General features: G+C 39.3%; 1 protein-coding gene across 3 annotated transcripts in view; it reads left to right on the top strand.

The window, feature by feature from the left end:
* PRKAR2B (protein kinase cAMP-dependent type II regulatory subunit beta) overlaps positions 1 to 22,396 on the top strand; it is a 91,210-nt gene that overhangs the window by 10,719 nt on the left and 58,095 nt on the right. For all 3 annotated transcript variants that reach the window (XR_003611648.2, XM_028118960.2, XM_028118971.2), the window contains exon 2: positions 14,327 to 14,362. Coding sequence is in view for 2 of the 3 variants with exons in the window: in XM_028118960.2 (XP_027974761.1) it covers positions 14,327 to 14,362 (36 nt within the window). In the remaining variant the exon portion in view is untranslated. The remainder of the gene's footprint in view (positions 1 to 14,326; positions 14,363 to 22,396) is intronic.

The raw sequence follows: 22,396 nt of genomic DNA, 5'->3' as shown, positions 1-22,396 counted from the left end.
TTGTGCTCTGCCTCACATTTGTTAAACTCGGTAGTTTATGGAAAACAGATTGCGTTTAGTTGCTGAAAATTTAAAGTAGTGACATGAAAAATCAGAAACAATGGAAACTTAAAAAAAAAATAGGACTGACTTTGGCACGGATTCTGGATCTGAATCCTGGCTCTGCCATTGATAACTTTTGGCACCTTGAGCGAGTTACTTTGCCATCTCTGTCTCAGTTTCCTCCTCCATGAAATGGGAATAACGATAGTACCTACCAGAGAGGGTTGTTGTAAGAATTAAATGGGGTAACAGTGTATGGCATATACTAAGCATTATATATAGGTTTGTTAAAGAGAGGGAGGGAAAGCGAAAGAGACAGTAGACGAGCTCTAAAAGTCAGTGAGAACATGACACTTTTTAAAAATGAAGTTTGATTGGAAATGTAAGAATCTAGAGATCGCTCTCAAGGCAATATAGTGACGGTACTTTTTTAAAAAAAGTTATTGACAAGTATAAAAGTAAAGTCTTTTAGCTAAGTGTTTCAGACTTTAACAAACCCAGGCTCCTTTAAATCTCAAGTCCTTCTTGAATTCCATTTGAAATGCAAGGTAAATAGTCCAACTTAAAAAAAAGTTTTAAAAACAATGGCATAAAGCTTTGCTCTGTTTTCACACCATCCCCTCCCTTGGGAATCCCCATTTAACTGACAGAATAAATAAATACGTGTGTGCAGTAGCTCCCATGTTTATTGTTTCATTTAAGTTTTCACAAGTCATTTTAAAACATCTTAGGAAAATGTAGGTAGGAGTCTTGAAAATAGTCACTTTTTTAAATGAGGCAGATGCTTATAGTAAAAATATGAATATGTGCCTGAAATATAAATTATTTGGAAAAAAATAGTTGTATTAAATTGACAGCTTGTTTCCATTTCCTCGTGTCATAATATTTATGAACACTAAGCTCATGGTGAGACAGATTTCTACCTCCCGAAGTTTTACATTACAATGCGGTTTTATGCTGAAAACCCAGAATTCTCTACTTACTCCACTACATATTGCTATCTCTATATATTTTTAGAAGGAAAAAAGACTGTCCTTTTGGATACCTTTGTTTCTCAATGGAGTTGTTCACAGGTCTTTGATTTCTTATTTGACTATCACTAACGACAAATTATCAACAAGGCAATACTATGGTTTTTGATTCATAGTAAGTCTTAAAATGATTTCTTTGTAATCCCTTAAAAAGAATCCAAAAGATATTTCAGGGTTTGAATTCTAATCAAAACTCATTTGTAAAAAGAGTGTTCTGTGGAAAATATTTTAAGAGTACGTTTAGCATCAAAAGGGTACAAAGTTTCTGTTAACGCAAGATGAAAGAGTTCTGGAGATCTTCTGTATAGCATCCTCATGATAGCTACTGATACTGTGTCATATACTTGAAATTGGCTCAGAGGACAGGGGTTAAATTAAATCTTCACACGTACACACATACACAAAGGTAACTACGTAGTGGTGATGGAGAAGTTATTTAGTTTGACTGGGGTGATCTTTTCAAAACATATGTATCAAAACATCAAGTTGTACATCTTAAATATTTACAGTTTTTATATGTCAAAGATCATAAAATTAAAAAAATACAATGTGAATTAATCTGATAGTGTCAGAGCATATTTGAGAGATTTTTATCTGCCAACACTAAGTAGAGCAGAACATTTTTTCCTTTTGTTTATTGTGAGATATTTCCACTATACAGAAAGGAACAGAGATGAAGTAAGGAACACTCACATAAGTCATCTCCTAGCTTTTACAAATTTTAACATTTTTTTAATGTTTTATTTTAGTCTGTTAGAGAGAGCAAGAGTGTGCACACAAGGGTTGGGGAGGGGCAGAGGGAGAGGAAGAGAATCCCAAGTAGGCTCCACATCCAGCATGGAGCCCATCATGGGGCTTGATCTCAAGACCCTGAGATCATGACCCGAGCCAAAATCAAGAGTCAGACGCTTAACTGACTGAGCCACCCAGGTGCCCCTATTTTGCATATTTTCAAAGTTTGTATGAATTGTATCATAAAAGTTTCATTTATGTAAGTTACAATTTTCCACTTTATTTTTGAGAATAGTTTTTGAGATGATGTTCCATTGATTCATGTAGCTTTAGTTCATTTATTTTAGACTGCTGTGTAGTATACCTTTGTATAAATAGAAGCTTTATCTACTCTTTGATAAATACTTTGGGTATTTCCAATTTGTTGGAAACAAATTACAGTCTGTAGCGAATATTTGTGTGTGTGTGTGTGTGTGTGTGTGTGTTATGCACATGTACTAGAATTTTAAAGGTGGTTTTCAAAGTGTGGTCTGGTGACCCCTTGAAGGATCATTCCCTCCCAATCCTAGACTTTTTCAGGGAGTCTGTAGGGTGAAAAGTATAACAACAACAACAACAATGGTCTTTGCCTTTTCCTCCTTCTCATTCTGTCATAAGTGTGTATAGTAGAATTTTTCAGAGGGTACATGATATATGATACTGTAACATCTGAAAGTAGAAGCAGATATGAGAACCCAATTTTCTTCCATTATATTGGATTTGCAAAAATGTAAAACAAAGTCATTCTTTTTACTAATATTGCTTGTTTTGGAAAATATAGTGATTTTCCCTAAAAATATGTTATTTATAATACCAGGTATTGTTTTGTTGTTGGTAGTTTTAAATGAAATATTGTTTAAATTTACCAATTTTAATTTCTAATACAACAAATAGCCATGGATATGACCCATAAAAGCAAATAATTTTTAAGAGTGGACAGAGGTTTTGAGACCAGAAAATTTGAGAACTGCTACTCTAGGATATACACCTAAGCGTGGAAAGGCTGGTTGTAGGGGGTGCATGGCTGTAACATACGCCTCATACTGCCATTTTGCTCCGTTAGGTTGTTAAACTACTTCACATTCTCAGCAGAGTGTAAGAGTTCCTGGTTCTCCACGCTAACATTTGCTATTGTCAAATTTTAACAAACTTTGCCAATAGGATGCATGTTAGATAGAATCTCACTGTGAATTGAATTTGCTAGTTCCTGATTACTAGTAACACTGAGCATCTTTTTATGTTCATTGACCATAATTGTAGTTTGTCTTCTGTGGAAAATTTTTTTGTTCTATGCCATTTTTCTTATCCAGCTGTTGGTGTTTTTCTTACTGATTTGTAGGAGGGTTTCTTTCCTTCCCTCCTTTCTTTTTCTTTCTTCTTATTAATATTCTTGTTATTAATCCTTTGTTGGTAACATGCATTGGAAAAATCTTCTTCCAGTCTTGGGTTGTCTTTTCATTTTGTTTATGGTAATTTTGGCTGAACAGAATTTTGTAATTTTAAGTTTCTTAATTTCTAAATTTTAAGTTGAGTTTCATACTTAAGATTTTAATCCATTGATAATATATTTCTGTGTATGGTTTGAAAGGGGAATTTCATTTTATTTTTTTAAAATATGCATCATTTATTGACTTTTTTCCCCACTGATTTTTAAATATCAAATTTCCATATTTACTTTGTGAATGTACTTAACATCTCTAGTCTGTTCTGTTGTGTTTTTTTTTTTAAAGATTTTATTTATTCATTTGAGAGAGAGAGAGAGAGAGAGCACAAGCAGGGGGAGCAGCAGAGGGAGAGGGAGAAGCAGGCTCCCCGCTGAGCTGGGAGCCTGATATGGGGCTCGATCCCAGGACCTGGAGATCATGACCTGAGCCGAAGGCAGACGCCTAACCATCTGAGCCACCCAGGCACCCTTCTGTTGTTTTTTTTTTCTATCCTTCATCAATACCTCTTTACCTAATTAAGATTAATATGACTTTATATGGTCTTGGTATATGGTAAGGAGGGTAACTCTCACCTTATTTTTTTTCAGAATTGCTTATTCATAGGTTTTTATTATTCCATAGATCTTTCAGGATAAGCTTTTTTTAATTTTGTGAAAACTTTATTGGCAGTTTTATTGGAATTATACTTGATTTATAAGCAAATTTGGAGAGAAAAGACATTTTAATGATATTGAGTCTTAAGTTATCCATGAACATGATATATCTCCATTTACTCAGTCTTCCTTTAATTTTCTCCATAAAGGTTTTTCCTATCTTTTCTTGGTTTTATTTCTAAGTAACTTACCATTTTTGTTCTTACAACTAGGATTTTTTTCTGTTACGTATTCTATTATGCCATTGCTGATAATATATAAAAGGAACTTCTGAAACTCAATAATGAAATTCCAATCAAACTGAGTAAAAGACTTGACTAATTCAATGAAAAAGACATCAGAATGGCCAGTAAGCACATAGGATGGTGCTCAGTATTTTTAGTTATCAAGGATATGAAAGTGAAAACCACAAGGAGACACCATTCAACACACACAAGAATGGCTAAAATAAGAAGACATTCCCTATGTTGTCAAAGATATGGAGTAACTAGAACTCTCCTATATTGCTGTGAGAGCGTAAAATGGTACAAACGCTTAGGAAAACTGTAGGTTTTTATGAAGTTAAACATTTCCCACCTATGACCCAGCAATCCCATTCTAGGCATTTACTCGAGAAATAAACACATATGTTCACAAAAAGTCTTGTATATAAATATTTATAGACACTTTATTCAAAATAACCCAAACTGGAAACAACTCAAATGCCCATCAACAAGAGAATGGGTAAACAAATTGCGATATATTTATGCAATGAAATACCCTCAGCAATAAAAAAGAACAAACTATTGATCCTCTCAACAGCTAGAATGAATCTGACGTTTATATGAAATTCAAAGAAAGGCAAAGCTAAATATGGTGATAGAGATCCTCATAGTAGCTTCCTATGGGGTAGTGGGGATTGACTGTGTAAGGAGGCTCGTGGCACCTTCTCAGGATGCTGTAAATGTTTATATCTTTTTTTTAAGATTTTATTTTTAAATCTACACCCAATGTGGGGCTTGAATTTACAACCCCGAGATTAAGAGTTGCACATTCTACTGACTGAGCCAGCCAGGCAAAATGTTCATGTCTTGACTGGAGTGTTGGTTGCATAGATGTGTACATTTGTCAAAATCCTTCATATTGTGCATTTCATTGTATGTCGCATTCACCTTGATTTTTTAAAAAAATGGAAACATGGATCTCTTGAAGTCCTCTTTTCCATATTTTAAGTAAAAATTACCATTGTTTTCTACACTAATTATCTTGTGAAATTTTTCATTATTTCTCTTGGACACTAACATCTGGGTTACATTTTCATAATTATGAGGCATAAATGAAATTGCTTTTTGCTACTTGTACAAAAAACCAAAGGTTAGTTAAGCTCTACTGTTTTTAAGTCTATTTTATATTTTCACCCAATACTGTATTTTAATTTACAGGTTTCACAAATTTAACTTGTATGAATATCACTTACATTTGTCCATATAATCGCTGTCAGGGAGCACCCCTATTGTATTAATTTCCATTGGCACTATTCGTTCAGTATTTGTTGAACCTAATATATTTCAAGCAGTGTTCTAGACACTGGGGATACAGTAGTGAAGCAGACAGACAAGGAAGGACCCCGCCCTCACAGAGCTTACAGATGGGGGCGGGGAAGCTGACAATAAACATAATACCCTAAATCCCTTGAGATAGCACTTATAGCTCTGGGAGGAGTTCTTTTTTGTTTGTTTGTTTAAGATTTTATTTGAGAGAGAAAGGGAGCACAAGTTGGGGGTGAGGAAGGGGAGAGGGAGAAGCAGACTCCCCACTGAGCAGAGAGCCCTCTTCCTTCTGGGGCTCCATCCCAAGACCCTGAGATCATGACTTGAGCCAAAGGCAGATGCTTAACCGATTTGAGCCACCCAAGTGCCCCTAGGAGGAGCTCTTGAGGGGAACTGGAGGGAGCTACTCTCAACTGGGTGTTCACAGAGAGGCTTCCAAGGGGGCATCTGAGCTGAGACTAGGATAGCAGGAACATCTTCATCCTGTGAAGTGATGGAGAGGGTTTGAATGTAGGTATTTTCTATAACTGTACCTTTATGATTAGACCAACCTTAATCATATCCCCAAATTGTTTTCGCGGTTGGTCTCCATTTCAAAGCCCTTATATTTTTCTTAATTACCTTTTTCTGAGTCTGTTTTGTTGTGACTTTATGAATGTGTGACACTTAGAACTCTTGTAACTTTGGGCTTTCTTGATAGTCCAGTCTGGATTGTTCACTCTTACCAACAGACTATTCTGTCTCCAAAAATATGCCCTTTGTACATATTTGACTACGTATGTTTAGAAGAGACCATTTCAGGGGCACCTGGGTGGCTCAGTTGGCTAAGCATCGCACTCTTGATTTCAGCTCAGGTCATGATCTCAGGGTGGTGGGATCGAGCCCTGTGCAAGGGTTCCGGCTGTGTATAGAGCCTGCTAGGGATTGTATCCTCCTCTCTCTCCTCCCCCGCCCCCCCCCCCCGCCTCCCTCTTGCACATGTGCACTCTTGCTCAAAAAACAAAACAAAACAAAACTGTAAGAAGAGACCATTTCAATATGCACAGAAACAGAGATTGAATTTATGTAGTTTTGACAGTGGCCCTTCTTATATCTCACTTCTCTCCTGAGCCCACATTTTAGAATCCTGAAAGTATTTGGGATTCTTTCTCTCAGCATTGTTACTACATCCACTCTCTGTGTCGTTCTGTAGGTTTAGCAACCTTAGGACTCTCCTAGCTGAGACTGTTTTTTCTGTTCCTTAGAGGGCATTTTGAGTAAAGTTCTCATGAATTAAAAAGTTGAGAATCAAGTTCATTCACAAGCAAAAGCAAGTAGGTGTGTTTTTTTTTCCTAGTGTAATATATTTTATTGGGTTTTTTTTTTAAGGTTTTTTTATTCATGAGAGAGAGAGAGAGGCAGAGGGAGAAGCAGGCTCCCAAGAAGCAGGGAGCCCAATGCGGGACTCGATCCCAGGAGTCTGGGATCATGACCTGAGCCGAAGGCAGACGCTTAACCATCTGACCCACCCAGGCGCCCTATTTTGTTGGTATTTTGAAATATCAGTTATATTTTGAGGAGTTTGGTTTATGACTAGAAAGAATGAAAATGCGTATCTTTTTAGCGGTCCTGCAAGCTCTGGTACTTTCTAAAAGCTTGAGTGTCTGTATTTTATCCGACTATGTCAGCCTCCAGCCATGTTCCCTATGTCTAGGTGAGTTGGACACCTGACCTCATGCTGTATAATCAGAAAGGAAGAAGAAAATTGGTTCCCCAAACGCCTGCCTCTCCCACAGTTCCCATTATGTTTGATCACAAGTACTTTGAGGGTACACGGCTTATAATCTGTGTCTCCTCGGGACCAAGACTGGGAAGCCCTGGAGAGTACCCTCCAACTGTAGTTCTGTTCTAGTCCCCAGCAGCCCCTCTAGGGGCCGAATCCCAGTGGATTCTTGGGCACCATGCTTCCATCTGGAAACAAACTCAGAGGCTCACAAACAGCACAACTGGAGTATCTCTGATTACTTACAAAGATGGTCAAAGCTCCTCATCCTTTAACAAAAACATATAGAAAATAAATGGTCCTTTTCAGTGTCAGGAATTAAATATGTATAAGAAAGTTTGACAAGGTGCTTGTTAGGTTAGTGTGCAAAATATTTCAGGTTTTGTTGTTTATTTGCTTTTCCTGCTGTCCGTCTTTTTAAAAAGTTAATTCTTCCTTTGTTCAAGGGTGAAGCTTACTTCACTTCTAATTTTCAAAACACAAGCATAAAAGAATTTAATTCATTCTGAGCTAAGTGTTTACTGTGTCAAAAATAATTAGCTAACATGGTCTCAATTTATATAATTTCTAGAATCTTTTATTTAGACAGTTAACAGATTCAGAAAGTGTTTACTGCTAGAAAAGGCAACTAATAAAAAAAAAAAGAAAAGGCAACTAATAGGAAAATAGGGATGCTAATTATTTGATCGACTCCAAGATTATTGTGTACATCTCCCTTCACTTCACACTTCTGCAAAAGGTCCATTTCACTGATGTGGCTCCAGTATAGACAGGATGATTGTGTGTGTGTCTGTGTGTTTAGTGACCAAAGACACAACTTAGTGCTCTTATTTCTTTAACTTGGAGCTTCTTTCCCAGTATTATGCTCAGAGATGCAAACTATATGCACTGCTATCAACCTGGCTTGCCTTTTTTTTTTTTGGAAGGAAACCGGAAGTAGCTTTATTATTTTTTTAAACTTAATTTTTTTATTTTTTATTAGCATATAACGTATTATTTGTTTCAGGGGTACAGGTCTGTGATTCATCAGTCTTACACAATACACAGTACTCACCATAGTACATACCCTCCCCAATGTCCATCACCCATTTCCCTCCCTTCCCCTGTGATCCTCTGTTTTGTTTATTAAATTCCACATATCAGTGAGATCATATGATAATTGTCTTTCTCTGATTGACTTATTTTGCTTAGCATACCCTCTAGTTCCATCCATGTCATTGCAAATGGCAAGATTTCATTTTTTGATGGCTGCATAATATCCCATTGTGTGTGTGTGTGTGTGTGTGTGTGTGTATCACATCTTTTTTATCCATTCATCTGTTGATGGCCATGTAGGCTCTTTCCATAGTTTGGCTACTGTGAACGTTGCTGCTATAAACATTGGGGTGCATATGCCTCTTCGGATCCCTACATTTGTATCTTTGGGGTAAATACCCGGTAGTGCAATTGCTGGGTCATATGGTAGCTCTATTTTCAACTGTTTGAGGAACCTCCATACTGTTTTCCAGAGTGGCTGCACCAGCTTGCCTTCCCACCAACAGTGTAGGAGGGTTCCCCTTTCTCTGCATCCCCACCAGTGTCTGTCGTTTCCTGACTTACTAATTTTCCTGGATTGCTTTTTTGAAGACCAAACTTGTTGGATCACGCTTTCAATTGACTGCTTTTGTTTTTGTTTGTTTGTTTGTTTTTTAGTTTGGTGGGCAGCAAAGCAGAGTTTATTGAGTGATAGTACAAAGCTCGAAGAGGGGCACCTGGGTGGCTCAGTCAGTTAAGCAGCTGCCTTTGGCTCAGGTCATGATCCTGGAGTCCTGGGATTGGCGGAGCCCCACATGGGGCTCCCTACTCAGCGGGGAGCCCGTTTCTCCCTCTCCTCCCAGCTTGTACTCTTTCTCGCTGTCCCTCTCCCTCAGATAGAATCTTTATAAACAAAACAAAACAAAGCTGCTAAAGAGGGAGGGGACCCTGCTTTTATTTTTATAGAATTTAAGTTGTTTTAGTCTTCTATGGAATTTCTGATTTCCCTGAATTTTTTGGTGAGGTAGCTTTTTGGCGTGGTGTAAGCCCTCAGTCATTGTATTTGGAAATATGATGGGACTTGGTTAAGCTCTTCGGGGACAAGGACTTTTACCTGTTCAGGGCCCCACATCCACACTCAGTAGAGCAAGTAAAATGACTGGGACAGGAGACTTGCTGTGCTGATTCATGCTGAGGTGTTCACTTAATGTTGCTTGTCTGCCAGGCATAAAGAGGTGAGAACATAAGTAGGTCCTGCTGGTACCAGTGGGGGTTTGAGTCACAGGTGTGGGAAGCTCTTTTCACTGCCAGGAATAGAGAGGCTCATTCAGGTTACGTCATATCATGGAGCATTTTTCTTGTAAGGACGCTCTGAGATGAAAGAAGACTTGAATCAGTTATACTTCTGGGTCTCCTGGGAGCAGAGGAGTTAAGACTAATCTGGTGGGATATAGTTTGGGAATGGAGGGGATCGCTGGTTAGACAAGCATGTAGATATTCAGAGAAACACAGGACTCTCAGTATTCCCCTGGGATGGCATTTGGGAGAAAGTCAAACCTGTATAAATATTTCTGTATTTTTCCTTGAGGATTCACTAAGATCTCCAAAAATGTTAGGGGTTTAGTATATTCTTAAATCCTATTTGCTTGTTTTTTCACGCAGATAATACATTTCCTATTTTTATAATTCTGTATTCTCCTAGTCTCCAGGAGAGAGAGAGAGAGAGAGAGAGAGAGAGAGAGAGAGAGAGAGAGAGAGTGCGCACGCGCGCTCCTGCGCGTAAGTAAATACACACAGAATACCCACAGGATAGGAAAATCTGAAGGTGGAAAATCTGAAGGTGGAGAGTCTGGGAAAACTAAATTTGGCTTGTCACATTTGAAAACATCATCTGTTAACCTTTTTGTTTTTGTGAGTTTATACTGCTTTTTACATAGTATATTTTGAAAGTGGTAATATTAAAATTGATCATATTAGCTCACAATAAATAAACCTCAGTCTCCCACATTTGAATAGGAATTTGTAGCTTACAGGCACTTTCAAAGATTTTTTTTCTTTTTTTAAGTTCTTCAGTCTTTTTGGTTTTTGTGGGGTTTTTTAAGTTCTTTTCTGAAGGTCTTTTAAAATTCTTTCCTAAAGGAGGTAGGCAGGTCCTCTTTTCATATTTTAAATGAGAATTTAAGTCAGTGTGACACCATCCATTCCCAGGCCCCCGACTCCAGTTGGTGGCCCTGCGGCGTGGCAGCCCTCACTGTCGGGCTCAGAATGTCGGCAGTGTCCTTTCTCGCCTTCGTCCTGATCCCGTTCTCTGCACCTAGTTCCTGAGAGACAGAGTGGCACGCACGCTGGAGCCAGATGTCCATGGCTTTCTTTGCAGGAGGGCTTCCACCCTGAATCGCAACCTTCTTCCCCGTTTCGGTAGCTAGACTGAAATAAGCTAGAGAAATTGTGGAGGTTACAGTTAGCTTGCCAAAAGTTTGTGCAGGGAACACTTGTGCTCCATCCCTGCAAGTGGGCATGGAGGGATGTGGGTATAAGGGATGGAGTTCTTGGTAATTGTTGTCAAAACCCAGTGTTAACCGGGGCGCCTGGGTGGCTCAGTTGGTTAAGCGTCTGCCTTCGGCTCAGGTCATGATCCCAGGGTCCTGGGATCGAGTCCCACATCAGGCTCCCTCCTCAGCGGGAAGCCTGCTTCTCCCTCTGCCTGCCGCTCCCCCTGCTTGTGCTCTGTCTCTCTGTCAAATAATAATAACATCTTTAAAAAAAAAACAAAAACAAAACCCAGTGTTTACCTTGACTACTGCACTACTTGCCTGGTGCGCCCCTCTCCCTAACTGCCCGACTCCACACCCCATTCACTACGGGGAGAAGGAAATGATGGTCATATAACTCGTCTACCCACGGTTTAAAAATTGAGACAAGTTCTAGCAAAAATATAAAGGAGGCATAAAGGAAAGTAATTTATAGTCAGTAAAGTGAGGACGTTTTTACAGTAAAGTTCAGAGATCCTGATTTGCTTTAGATCAGTACATCAGCAGGTGTGTACTTCATTATGTTCGTGGAAGACATAATGTAGTTACGATTGTCCCACTTCCATGTAGAGTCACTAAGAATATAAAAGCTGCAAATGCCATCCAAACAAGTGTACTGTACTGGTGATTCAGACACCTTAAGTGGCTTTGCAGCAATGACCTGATTTTTTGAAATGATGAATATCTATTAGTAAAATTCCAAACAAAACAAAACACAGAAACCCCCTCTAAAATTCCTTGGATTTATATTGTAGCTGTGCTGTGGAAAATCTAATGTAAAACTGTGTAAAATAACTGTGTTTATATGTAAACACTGTTGGGATCTAGGATCTGATGGTTATAAACTGACTTTTTTGCCACCTCGAATGTCCAGATGTCCAGTGGGATATTTGAAAGCAGTGCAGGATACAGTAGTGGGATTCAGGACGTCCCAGATGCCAGCGATGTCCTCTGAATTATTGTGACAATTGAAAAGATTGCCCCCCACAAAATCAGAATACACCTTCGAGATGGTGATGGCACTTGTGTTGAAAATCTCTGTCTTATACACGTCAGAAAGACTTGGAAACCTAAGGGATCCCAAGAGAACAAAGACTTCTGAACATTTCAGATCAGAAGCTCCTCATGCTGTGATTTCATTGTCTCGAGAGGCTGGAGAGGGCAAGAGGAGAATGTCTGCTCTAATTTTTCTCCAAGGCTGACAGGTTTTTTGTCTTCCTCTGCCTTTGTCAGCCTGCACTACCTCCTCTGCATTCTTGTGGTGAAGTGTTTTGGACCCTCTCCATTCCCTGTCCTTGGAGCTTGCTGGGAGGCTGTCTTCAGACTAGGTTCTGAAGGAGTTGTGAAAAAGGGGTTTGAAAGTGTTCAAGAAAACTGATGTTTTTTTTTTTCCTTTTATGTGGTGAGTATACATGACATACAGTTTACCCGATTCAAGGTTTTATATAATTTATCACTTTGCAAATATATGACTAAATTATTCTGGTATATAAATAATAATTTTCTCTCTCTTGGGCAATTTGAAAGATATAATTTTCTATAAGTGATAGCATTTTAATAATTGGGCTTGTGACTCACTTCACCAAATTAATCCTTGATAACAGTGGGAATCAATATTTTTGCTTTCTGTTCTCTGTGAGGTAGCATTTTGGTGTTAGATGTGTCTAGGTTCAAATTCTCCAGCTCTGCCACAAAGTGGCTTTGTGATCTAGAGCAAATCAGGATCTCTGAGCTTTACCGTAAAAATGTCCTCATCGGTAATACAGAGATGCCAATATTTAATACAGTGGTTGCAAGGATTAATGTAAAATATTTGACGCAGTTTTCTTCTAATACTAGTTCCTATGCATCCATTTTTTTCATGTAGTACAACCACAGTGCAGATAAAATCTTCGTCTTTTTTTTTTTTAAGATTTTATTTATTTATTTGGGAGAGAATGAGAGAGAAAGCACATGAGAGGGGGGAGGGTCAGAGGGAGAAGCAGACTCCCTGCCGAGCAGGGAGCCCAATGCGGGACTTGGTCCAGGGACTCCAGGATCATGACCTGAGCCGAAGGCAGTCGCTTAACCAGCCGAGCCACCCAGGTGCCCTTTCGTCTTCCTTTTTAACTTGACCTATTTCCGTAGCGTAAACAATTTTTATAATTACTGTTTTAAAAGTATCAAAGTATTAAGTATTATAGTATATAATGACATTCTGCCACTAAATATACTGTGGACATGATGTCCTTTCTGTGTATAATAGGAACCTTAAATTTATCTGCTTATCTCAAGAAATAAAGTTTTTAAAAACCTCCCTTCTTGACATAACTGTAAGCAAAACCAGGAGGAAACAGCAGACCTGAGTTGAGTCTGGGCAGTGGGCCCATGGGAGGCTTTCCAGGTGAGTGATGATGCACTTCCGCACACCACCTTGAAATTTCAGCCTTCAGCATACAGATTTGGAGGCCTTGACCTCTGGGTTGCACAAAAATGATCAAAGCTATAACTATTAAATCTGAGGAAAGCAAGGATATACTCACTTAATGATGATTTCAGTATACATGAGCATTTTTCATTTTGTTTCCTGTTTTTTTCATTTTAAAAATGATGCTGCTAAGTAGAAGTATACTGTTGACCAAGAAAGAATGCGCTGAAAATTTCAGCAAACAGGCATTTTTTGGGGGGCAATTAGAATTGCAATTCAGGAGGCACAGATACAGGTAGAAACCTGAATCTGAGCTTGTTCCTGGATCTGAGGAAGCCAAAGAGAGGGCAGGGTTGTAGAGTCAAGGGGCTGAGGGTGTCCTTCTCATTCAGGTCCTAGGTGCAAAACAGGGATTGAAAAGAAGGTAGCTGGGATTGGTTGGGTTAATATGCAAATTAGGGGCTGTGAAGCTTTGTTAAACTGCTTTGGCTTCTTTTGAAGTGAAGAGTGAGGATGATTCATTCAGGTGTCTTGATGAGAAGGAAAGTTAAGTCCCAGTTGAGAGCTTGCAGCTGGTTGAAGGTTTTTTGTTTTTTTTTTTTTAAAGTTTATGGTTTTTCCAGCGAGGATGTGAATAAATTCTTCTTCCTTTATGGCCTCCTGATCCCAGTTTAAGAGACTTGTTAGCTAGGGTTGCTTGCTGCATTTTGAAATCTCCTTTCATAAGACATTGATTTTTCCTTCTCTAGTAGTATTTCTGTAGGATAAATCTCTAAAAGTAGAATTACTTTATTAGAGGACCCAAGAACCTTCTATGGCCCTCGATGTGATTGCCAAATGGTTTCCAAAGATACTATATAGATTTACATATAGGTCCCCACTTAAGTAGTTGTAGCCATACATAAGGTGGGATTTTTTTTTTAATTTTTTTAATTTAATTTAAGTTTTGTGGGGGACTAATTTAACAGGTGAAATACTGATTTTAATTTCTGTTTCTTGGCTACTGGTGAATTTAAACATCTAATCTTCATATATTTGTGATATTTCCTCTTGCATTGCTTATTCGTTTGTATTTTTTCTCTAACTTATGTAATGTGTATAATAATGTGTAATCATATTATTCTGCTTTTTTTTCTTTTAGCTCCTGTAATAAACCGATTCACAAGGCGTGCCTCGGGTAAGTCAGACCGTGTTATGGGTTTTGCTTATTAATGGTGACATTTCTTGAGTAATAGTGGTATTGGATGATAAGGTGTGATGACAATAATTGCTGTGGAGTAATGATTTGTCGGTCGTTTTCCCCAAAAACCAACCAGCTGATATAATGAAGAACAAGGACAGTATTGGAAATAACCTCTGCGTGACTAGATTTAAACCCACACTGTGTGCTGAGGCTGATGCACCTTTTTAAATGGAGCCTCTCACCCCAATTTGTCTATTTCTGCTCTTGATCAGTTATCATCTGCATGGTTATCGGAGGTATCAGCCACGGTTCAGAAGCAGTGAGTTAGAAGGTGGGTGAAGGACATCCTAGAAACGGTGGATGAGCGATAGGAAAAGGGACAAGGAACAGGGAATGAGCCTGAGGGACAAAGGATAAGCGACAGGAAAACTCTGAAACTGTAGGTACAGGAACTTGTCCTCAATGGGGCCCTTTGTTAATGGCCCTGAGGCTCTTGCTCTCTTACAGACCCCACGGTAATCCAACGCACACTCACCGTGATAGACCTTAGCCACTGACAGGTGCCTGAGTTAGAGTCGTGAATACTGTGTACCGCCTGCATTGGTGGAGAATACTGGCAACAGTTGAGAGCATTTCTGTCCAAAATGGTTTAAGTAAATTGAGTTCGGGCCATGAAGTGGATAAACTATTTGGAAAATCTACTTCTGTGGAATGCCTTCTTCTCTGAAGATAGAGGACAAATGAAGCATTACTATGTTTGATGTGAGAAAATTACTCTCTTTTAAATACACTAGAATTTTTTGTTGTTGAAAAACACAAGATAAACATTTCAAGCAGATCATTTCTGACGTTTATATAATACAACTAAGTATTTAATAAAATTACCTCATTTCCATCTGTGATGTATTATTGAGGGTGTTTTAAGGTTGTTTTATTTTTAATTTGTTATCAGTTACTGGTACAATTTATTCTTATTATATAATGACCAGGCCTAAGAGGAAAAAGACCAGGAGTTAGAAAATGTGCTCTATTGGGATAGTGTTTACTTTATCCTCCTGAGCTTTTTGTAATCTGAAGACATACGTATTTTATTTATTTATTTGTTTATTTTTGAAGACATACTTATTTTAAATGTTGCGAACAGAGAGTGGGTTGCAGTGAGTTTTGTGGAATGAGGAATCATGGTTATGTCAGCAGGGTATCAAATGATACTCCAAAGTAGAGCCGTAGAGTGTGATGGGTTTGTAGTGTAGGGATATAGACTTTTGCGAGCAGTGGTGGGAATAAGAGAGGAGCAATGAGAGAACCCGTAGTGTGATAGCTTGTCTTCACGGTGTAAAATTCTTTCCACAGACACGTAGTTAGGAGTCTTAGAATAGATCATCTCCCTTTCTGTCTCAAACTATATGACATCAGACATTGATATCTGGGCAAGTTGCATTAGTGTTTGTTGTACGATAAATTTATCATCAGTCGATGTGTCAGGGGCTCTAGCGTGTAGGTTAGCTTTGAAGCATCATTATTTTAGTATCTCCACCACCACTAAATCTGTGTCCTGTTCACCTCGGTAAGACTTGGCTAGAAATGTAGAGAAGACGGAATGCCAGCAAAGGAACCCACAGTAAAGTCAGATGTTGTGTTTATTTCTAGAACGACAGGTATAGGAAATGTCAATGAAAACAACAGGAAGCAATTTGATTTAAAGAAAAATAAACAAGGTGATATCAAGTTCAGGAGTTGAGTTATATCTAGCAATAAGCCTTAAAAGGAGTAAAAATTGTTACCCTAAGAGTATAACACACTGGAATTCATTATGAGAATGAATCTGGACCTTGATTATTTTATGTACATCTTCAGTCTTTCGGACAAGGGAAATAAAATTATATTTACTGCCTTAGATGAAAAGAACAGTGGTAAAGGAAGGAAAAAAAGAAATGGGAAAATGGGACCTATTAATCATTTACCTGTCTATAATTTATTTGACTTCCTTATTTTTCATAAAAGTTTCTCTGAAACTTTTCTGGCAAGGGAGAATATGGAAACAGTTTTAAGCCATCTTGAGGAGGAAGTCCTGTAGTTCTCTTTGTTAACATAGTGGCTAAAAGGAATTTAATATGAATTTAGGAGTAGAGATACATATCAATTTATTTGAAAGTATCATTTCCTGAAAATAATAAATGTCTACTTAAAATGTAGAAATTCATATTTGATAGTTAACAATATTTTCTAGCATGTCTTTTTCTGATGGAGTTTTATTTCAGAAATACTTTTTTCTTTTCAGAAATGAACTATAAAACTTCGGTAAGACCTATAATTTAGGGGAAAAAAACAAGCCAAGTAAAATCAGCCAGAGGTTTATGTGATATGAGAGTTTGTTTCTTATTCATCAATTTTTTAATAATAATTACAACAATGAATGTGTAATATACAATAATATACTATGTGTAGTGCTAGGTATTCAGTCACTGTTGATGGAATGAAAGTGGAAAAGAATATGTTACATTATATTTCTAAGCTTCTGCCTGAGTTTTCTAAATCTTTGAGGTTTTAGCTTTTGCTCTTCCTACTGCATCTTGCAAAAATAAATATTTCAACTGGAGTAATTGAAACAAAACATTTCTCCCTTTTATGCCTTTTTCTTTTATTATAGTTCAGGAGGATGAGGGATGTTTACATTAAGAAAGTGTTTAACAAATACATTATTTGGGATCATTTTTACACCTTCCACGACCCTGTTTCTGGTAAACTCTGTCTCCATGTGTTTTCAGTGCCTGTCCACAAACCTGTCAGTTTTTATTTCTATAAGTAGACGTGTCACTTAGCATTTTCAAACAACTTCCTAGAATCTTAAGAGTCTGTAGAGGTTTCAGGGTTTCCTAAGCTCGTTTTCCACTAGGTGCAGGAATGAAAGGCATACAGTAGGGGATTATTAATGGCAACAAACACAGGTGGGCGTTAGATTGGGTAAGTTCTACAAAACATGATTGAAACTGTCAGGTGTCTTCTCTTCTGAAATCCAGATGAAATGTATCTTTGGTATCTCCCTGACGGCACCCCATAACCTTAATTTTATTACTTTTTATTGTGCTATAGTTGACATATCACATTGTGTGTGTTTCGGGTGTATGGTATATTGATTTCATATATTTATATAATACAATATGATTACCCACAGCCTTATTTTTTTTTTTTTTAAATTTATTTATTTATTTTTTTTTTAAAGATTTTATTTATTTATTTGAGAGAGAGAGAATGAGAAATAGAGAGCACGAGAGGGAAGAGGGTCAGAGGGAGAGGCAGACTCCCTGCTGAGCAGGGAGCCCGATGCGGGACTCGATCCCGGGACTCCAGGATCATGACCTGAGCCGAAGGCAGTCGCTTAACCAACTGAGCCACCCAGGCGCCCCAGCCTTATTTTTAAACAGTACCCCATAATTCTTTTTTGAACAAAAGAAATATTACTTTTGTTCTTTTTTAAACCCATTTCTACTCTTAGTAATCACTTCTTATCAGTATGTCTTTTTTAAATACACAGAAGTCACATACAATCTATGTGATTATAAATAGCATACATAAAATTAACATAAAATACACATAATCTCTTAGAATTTTGATGGAATTAGAATTAACATTGATAGTTTGGAGTATTTTGGAAGATGATTCTTCTTGGTGGAATAATGGAAATATACCATTTATTCTTATAATTATTATTAAAAATTAATGGTAGTGGTAGACATAGTCGTTCGATACATCTTTGAGTGTAAAACGTTACACAGACAACAGTCCTGTTGTTTCTTTGTTCATCTAGTATATTATATGGGAAACACTCTAGAGTGTGGGGTTTCACAGACTTGAGTTCAGGCCACCCGTTTACTGTGTGAATTTGCATGTAAGCTATTTACCGCATTGAGTCTTACTTTCTTATTTCCACTTTCTTTCAGTTTGGGATCATAAGAGCTATAATCACGCTTGTTATAATGGTTAAGCTAGATGGTTTTTATAAAGCAGAGGCTAGGCTCTCAGAAATATTGGTGCTCAACCATCTTCTGAACATTGTTTAAAACAAAACAAAACAATAAAACCCTCAGTGCTGTGTCTTAACCTGTCATAAATAAGCCTTAGAGAGTCATAACACTCTTTGATATCATCCTTTAATATGGGGCATCTCCTTTTACTGTTTGCACGTTACGGTTTTTAGAAAGATTATAATGGTTTTCCTCTGAATTAGAAAGAAAAAGAAAAAAAAGAAAAAAATTTCTCGTTACTCTTGAGATAGCTCCTTGCAGTATGAAGTCAGACCGCTCTCTGATTTTGTTTTAACCCCAGGATTTTATTTTGAAAAAAGTCCAGCTTATAGAAAAGTTTGACGAATTGTTCAATGATCACTTTTCTCTGGATTTCCCAGTTCATATTTTGCCGCATTTGTAGGCCCTTCTCCTTCCTTCCATACACACGCTCATATCCACACTTCGTTTTTTTCACTGGATCTTTTAGGAATTCTGAGTACTTCATGTATATCTCCTAAGAACAAGGTCATTCTTCTGCATAATATTACACTCAAGGAATTTAACCTTGATACAGCGCTGTTATCTACATAGAGTCCAGTGTCCTTCGTTGTCTTGGTGTAAGCCTCTGTTCTGTTTAAGCTGATTCAAGGATTTTGTATTGCATTGAATTTTCATGGCTCCGTTTTTCTGATCTTTCATAAACGGACTCCCTAACATTTTTGAAGTCTGCTTTTCTTGAAGTTCTGAAGGTTCTAAGCCCTCCCAGTGAAACAGTTCCCTGTATCACCAGGTACGAATTCTTAGCTTGCATGAGTGCATCCACTGTTTGGTCACAGTGCCCCATTGGTGTTGGTGAAGCCTTGCTTTGAGCATTGCTTTATTTAGTACTGCTTTCCCGGATTGCTGTTGAGCATTACTTGCTCTAATGCATAATTATTTCTTATAATAGAAGTGAAAATGGAACTCCAAATTATGAATTCGGTAATTTTCTTTTCTCATGTAGATAATTAGCCGCACTTCAATTTTTAGCCATAACGTGAGCATTGAATTTTATAGTATATTTTTAACAGAGCTAAAATTTTATAATTTTCCCTGCACTAGCATTTGGAGTAATTCAGAGGTGAAATTAAGTCTTTAAACTTCACACACCCACTGCGTAAAATGGTACATTAAAAACTCCATAAAATCACCAAAAACAGAAAATGATTAGTCCCCAAGATAGTAGTGAAATAACAGAAGTTCACATCTTTTATTGACTCCAATACAGGGAACATATGCTTCCTTGATTCAGGGAACATATGTTTCCTTTTGTTTTGTCGTGGAAATATTTTGTAGCCTTGGTGTTCTTTGTTTTCTTCTCTAAAGTTGCTTTTTAACCCTCCTATTTTTTTTTCAAGAGGTCATTCTCATGTTGTCAGACTAATTTGCTGGAGTGAATATATTTACATTTATATTTTATTTTTGAAATGAGCTTCATTTTGAAAGCTCCTTTCAAGCTTGGTAATTACCAACACTAGATAATGCACACCGGGAGCATATTCCTTTAATTAATTTCCTAATTCATTCTGCAGACATTTACTGCACCCCTACTGTGTGCCAGATACAGTGGGAGGCATGCAAGAAGAGTAAGGTACGGCCTTTCGGAAGGTCACAGTCTAGCAGGGAAGCTGGCTCTGATGGGCTTGGTGTGGTGAGCACCATAATATCCACAAAGGGAAAAGGAGAAAACATACAATTCTTGCGGGGCATGGTTCACAGAAAGGGTGCTGGTCAGTAGGGCTTATAATGTGGGTTTCAGCAGGAAAACAAGGCGAGTATTTGTGCCTTATCACAGATAGCAAGCTATTTTTATTTTTTTATTTTTTTTTTAAGACTTTATTTATTTGACAGAGAAAGAGATAGCGAGAGCAGGAACACAAGCAGGGAGAGCGGGAGAGGGAGAAGCAGGCTTCCTGCCGAGCAGGGAGCCCGATGCGGGGCTCGATCCCAGGACCCCGGGATCACGACCTGAGCCGAAGGCAGACGCTTAAAGACTGAGCCACCCAGGCGCCCCGCAAGCTCTTTTTATTATGAAGTCCTTTCTCCCGGGATGCTGCCCTGCACCTTGCCTCAGCATCGAGTACCTGTGGCGTGGAGATGCCCACGGCCATGGACGGCAGGGGCTTAAAGCCAGGATTTATTTCTGCCATTAACTTACCATTTCTTCAAAACCTAAGTGTCCCTCTTATCAGAGGAGGCAGAATAGGCTCTGGATTCAGAGAGACCTAGGTTGGAATACTAGTTCCACTACTTACATATCCACTTATTAAAAGCTGCCACTCTTGGCTTCTCTCACTATGGACTGCTGTGGGAGGGGCCGGGGGGCTTAGTCACCTTGCTAAGGCTCAGTTTCTCCAAGTATAAAATGGGGATAATACATGTCTCACAAGATTGTCATAGTGATTAGACAGCAGATAATCCATGAAAAACACAACACAGTATTCTCTCCAGTTTGGTTTCTCGGTGTGAACCTGTTCTCCAGTTGTGTCTCCCGCATAGACAGGGCTGCCAGGAGCCTGGACTGGACGGAGAGGTGGGTTCGAAGTAGCTGCAAAGCCTGCCATGGAGAATTCGTTAGAAAGGTGATACCCAGGGTGAGGCCGAAATCAAGAGGCAGACAGTTCAACTGAGGCAGCAGGATTGAACCCACAGGGGCCGGCACTGGGCAAGGGGAGCGAGAAGAGAGGGTGGAGGGTGGACCTGGAGAGCTTCTCTGAGATGCCAGAGTACAGCCCCCAGGCTTCTCCCTCCCGGTGGGCTGGAAGTGGTTCCGGGCTGCTCTGTGTACCTGTTGCCTCTCTGTGCCCAGACTAATTCTCCCCTGTGGTTCTCTACAAATAAAACCAAGTGAGCAGAGGGAGTGCTGCTCCCCTCCTTTTCCCTCCCCTCCATCCTCTGGCATACTGACTTCCTGGCCCTCCTGAACGTGGCATGTTCTTGCACGCCTTAGCATGCTGTGGGAAAGAGAATCCAGTGCAGTCCGTGGGCAGTGTTGTCTCTGGTTCTTTCTTGTTAGGCCCAGGAATGCTGATAGGCCTCTCTCAAGGCCAGTGAGAAATTCAATTATCTCTTGAACGTAATTGCATTTTCTTCAGAGTTCTCTTTGAGCCCTGGGGGAAGGGAGAGAGGAAGGCGGTAGTAAAAACCTGATCAGTTCAGGGCAGGGTGGGGCGCAGGGCTGGCTGTCTCCTCCTGCTCCCAGGGAGGTGCCTCAGACTCGTCCTGCCTGCAGTGGTGGAGGGGCTTGGCAGATGGCTTGGGAAGCCCCTGTAGCCCGCTGGGGCCCTCGTGTGTCCTGGTTACTGGACCCTGCCCTGTAGCGCAGACGTGAGTAGATAGAAGGCACGGCCATTCTCTGATTATGATCAGAGTTCCGGTCACTGTTGCACAGACTCTGTGTGTGAAGGATCAGCCTCCCTGCCCCCAAATCCACTGCAGACCAGGGCTTTTATAAAATAGGGCAAGATTGCCGCTGCAGTGTCAGCTTGCTGCAGATGGCCCCGAAGCGCTCCCACTCTCTGCTTCTCTCACTGTGGACTGCTGGGCGTTAGGGGCCGTGACTTGGGTGTGCTCTGTAGGAGATCGGAATGTTCTCATCATGGAAAATTACACATTCATCCCCAAATAACTGATTATTAAACCAAAACCCAAACCCTTATTTTACTACTTTGGCGTTTTGTGAGAACAGACGGTGGTGTGAACGGTGCCCCCTGGAGAGGGAGAAGGGTGGCTGGTGGCCCGGCCTGCGGGGACACATGTTGCTTCCTCTGCCCGACACCTGCCTGTTCACATTTGGAGCACTCCAGAGGCTTCACTTCTCCGGCCTTCCTGCAGCTCGTCCCCCCTTACCCCTCAGCATCTTTCTTTCTCTCTGGATGCCACCTGTCTGTAGAGCAGGTACTCAGGCTGCTGTTACTGTTTACACATCTTTTAATACCGTGGCTGTTTGTTGACACATCTCGTTCTCTCTCCTAAACTGTGA

The sequence above is a fragment of the Eumetopias jubatus genome, unplaced genomic scaffold (genome assembly GCF_037043125.1).
Source record: "Eumetopias jubatus isolate StellerSeaLion01/CBP00866 unplaced genomic scaffold, mEumJub1_p1.0 scaffold_14, whole genome shotgun sequence".
Classification (NCBI taxonomy): domain Eukaryota; kingdom Metazoa; phylum Chordata; class Mammalia; order Carnivora; family Otariidae; genus Eumetopias; species Eumetopias jubatus.
Note: the sequence above shows the minus strand (reverse complement) of the source record. Positions and strands in the feature narration are given on the sequence as shown.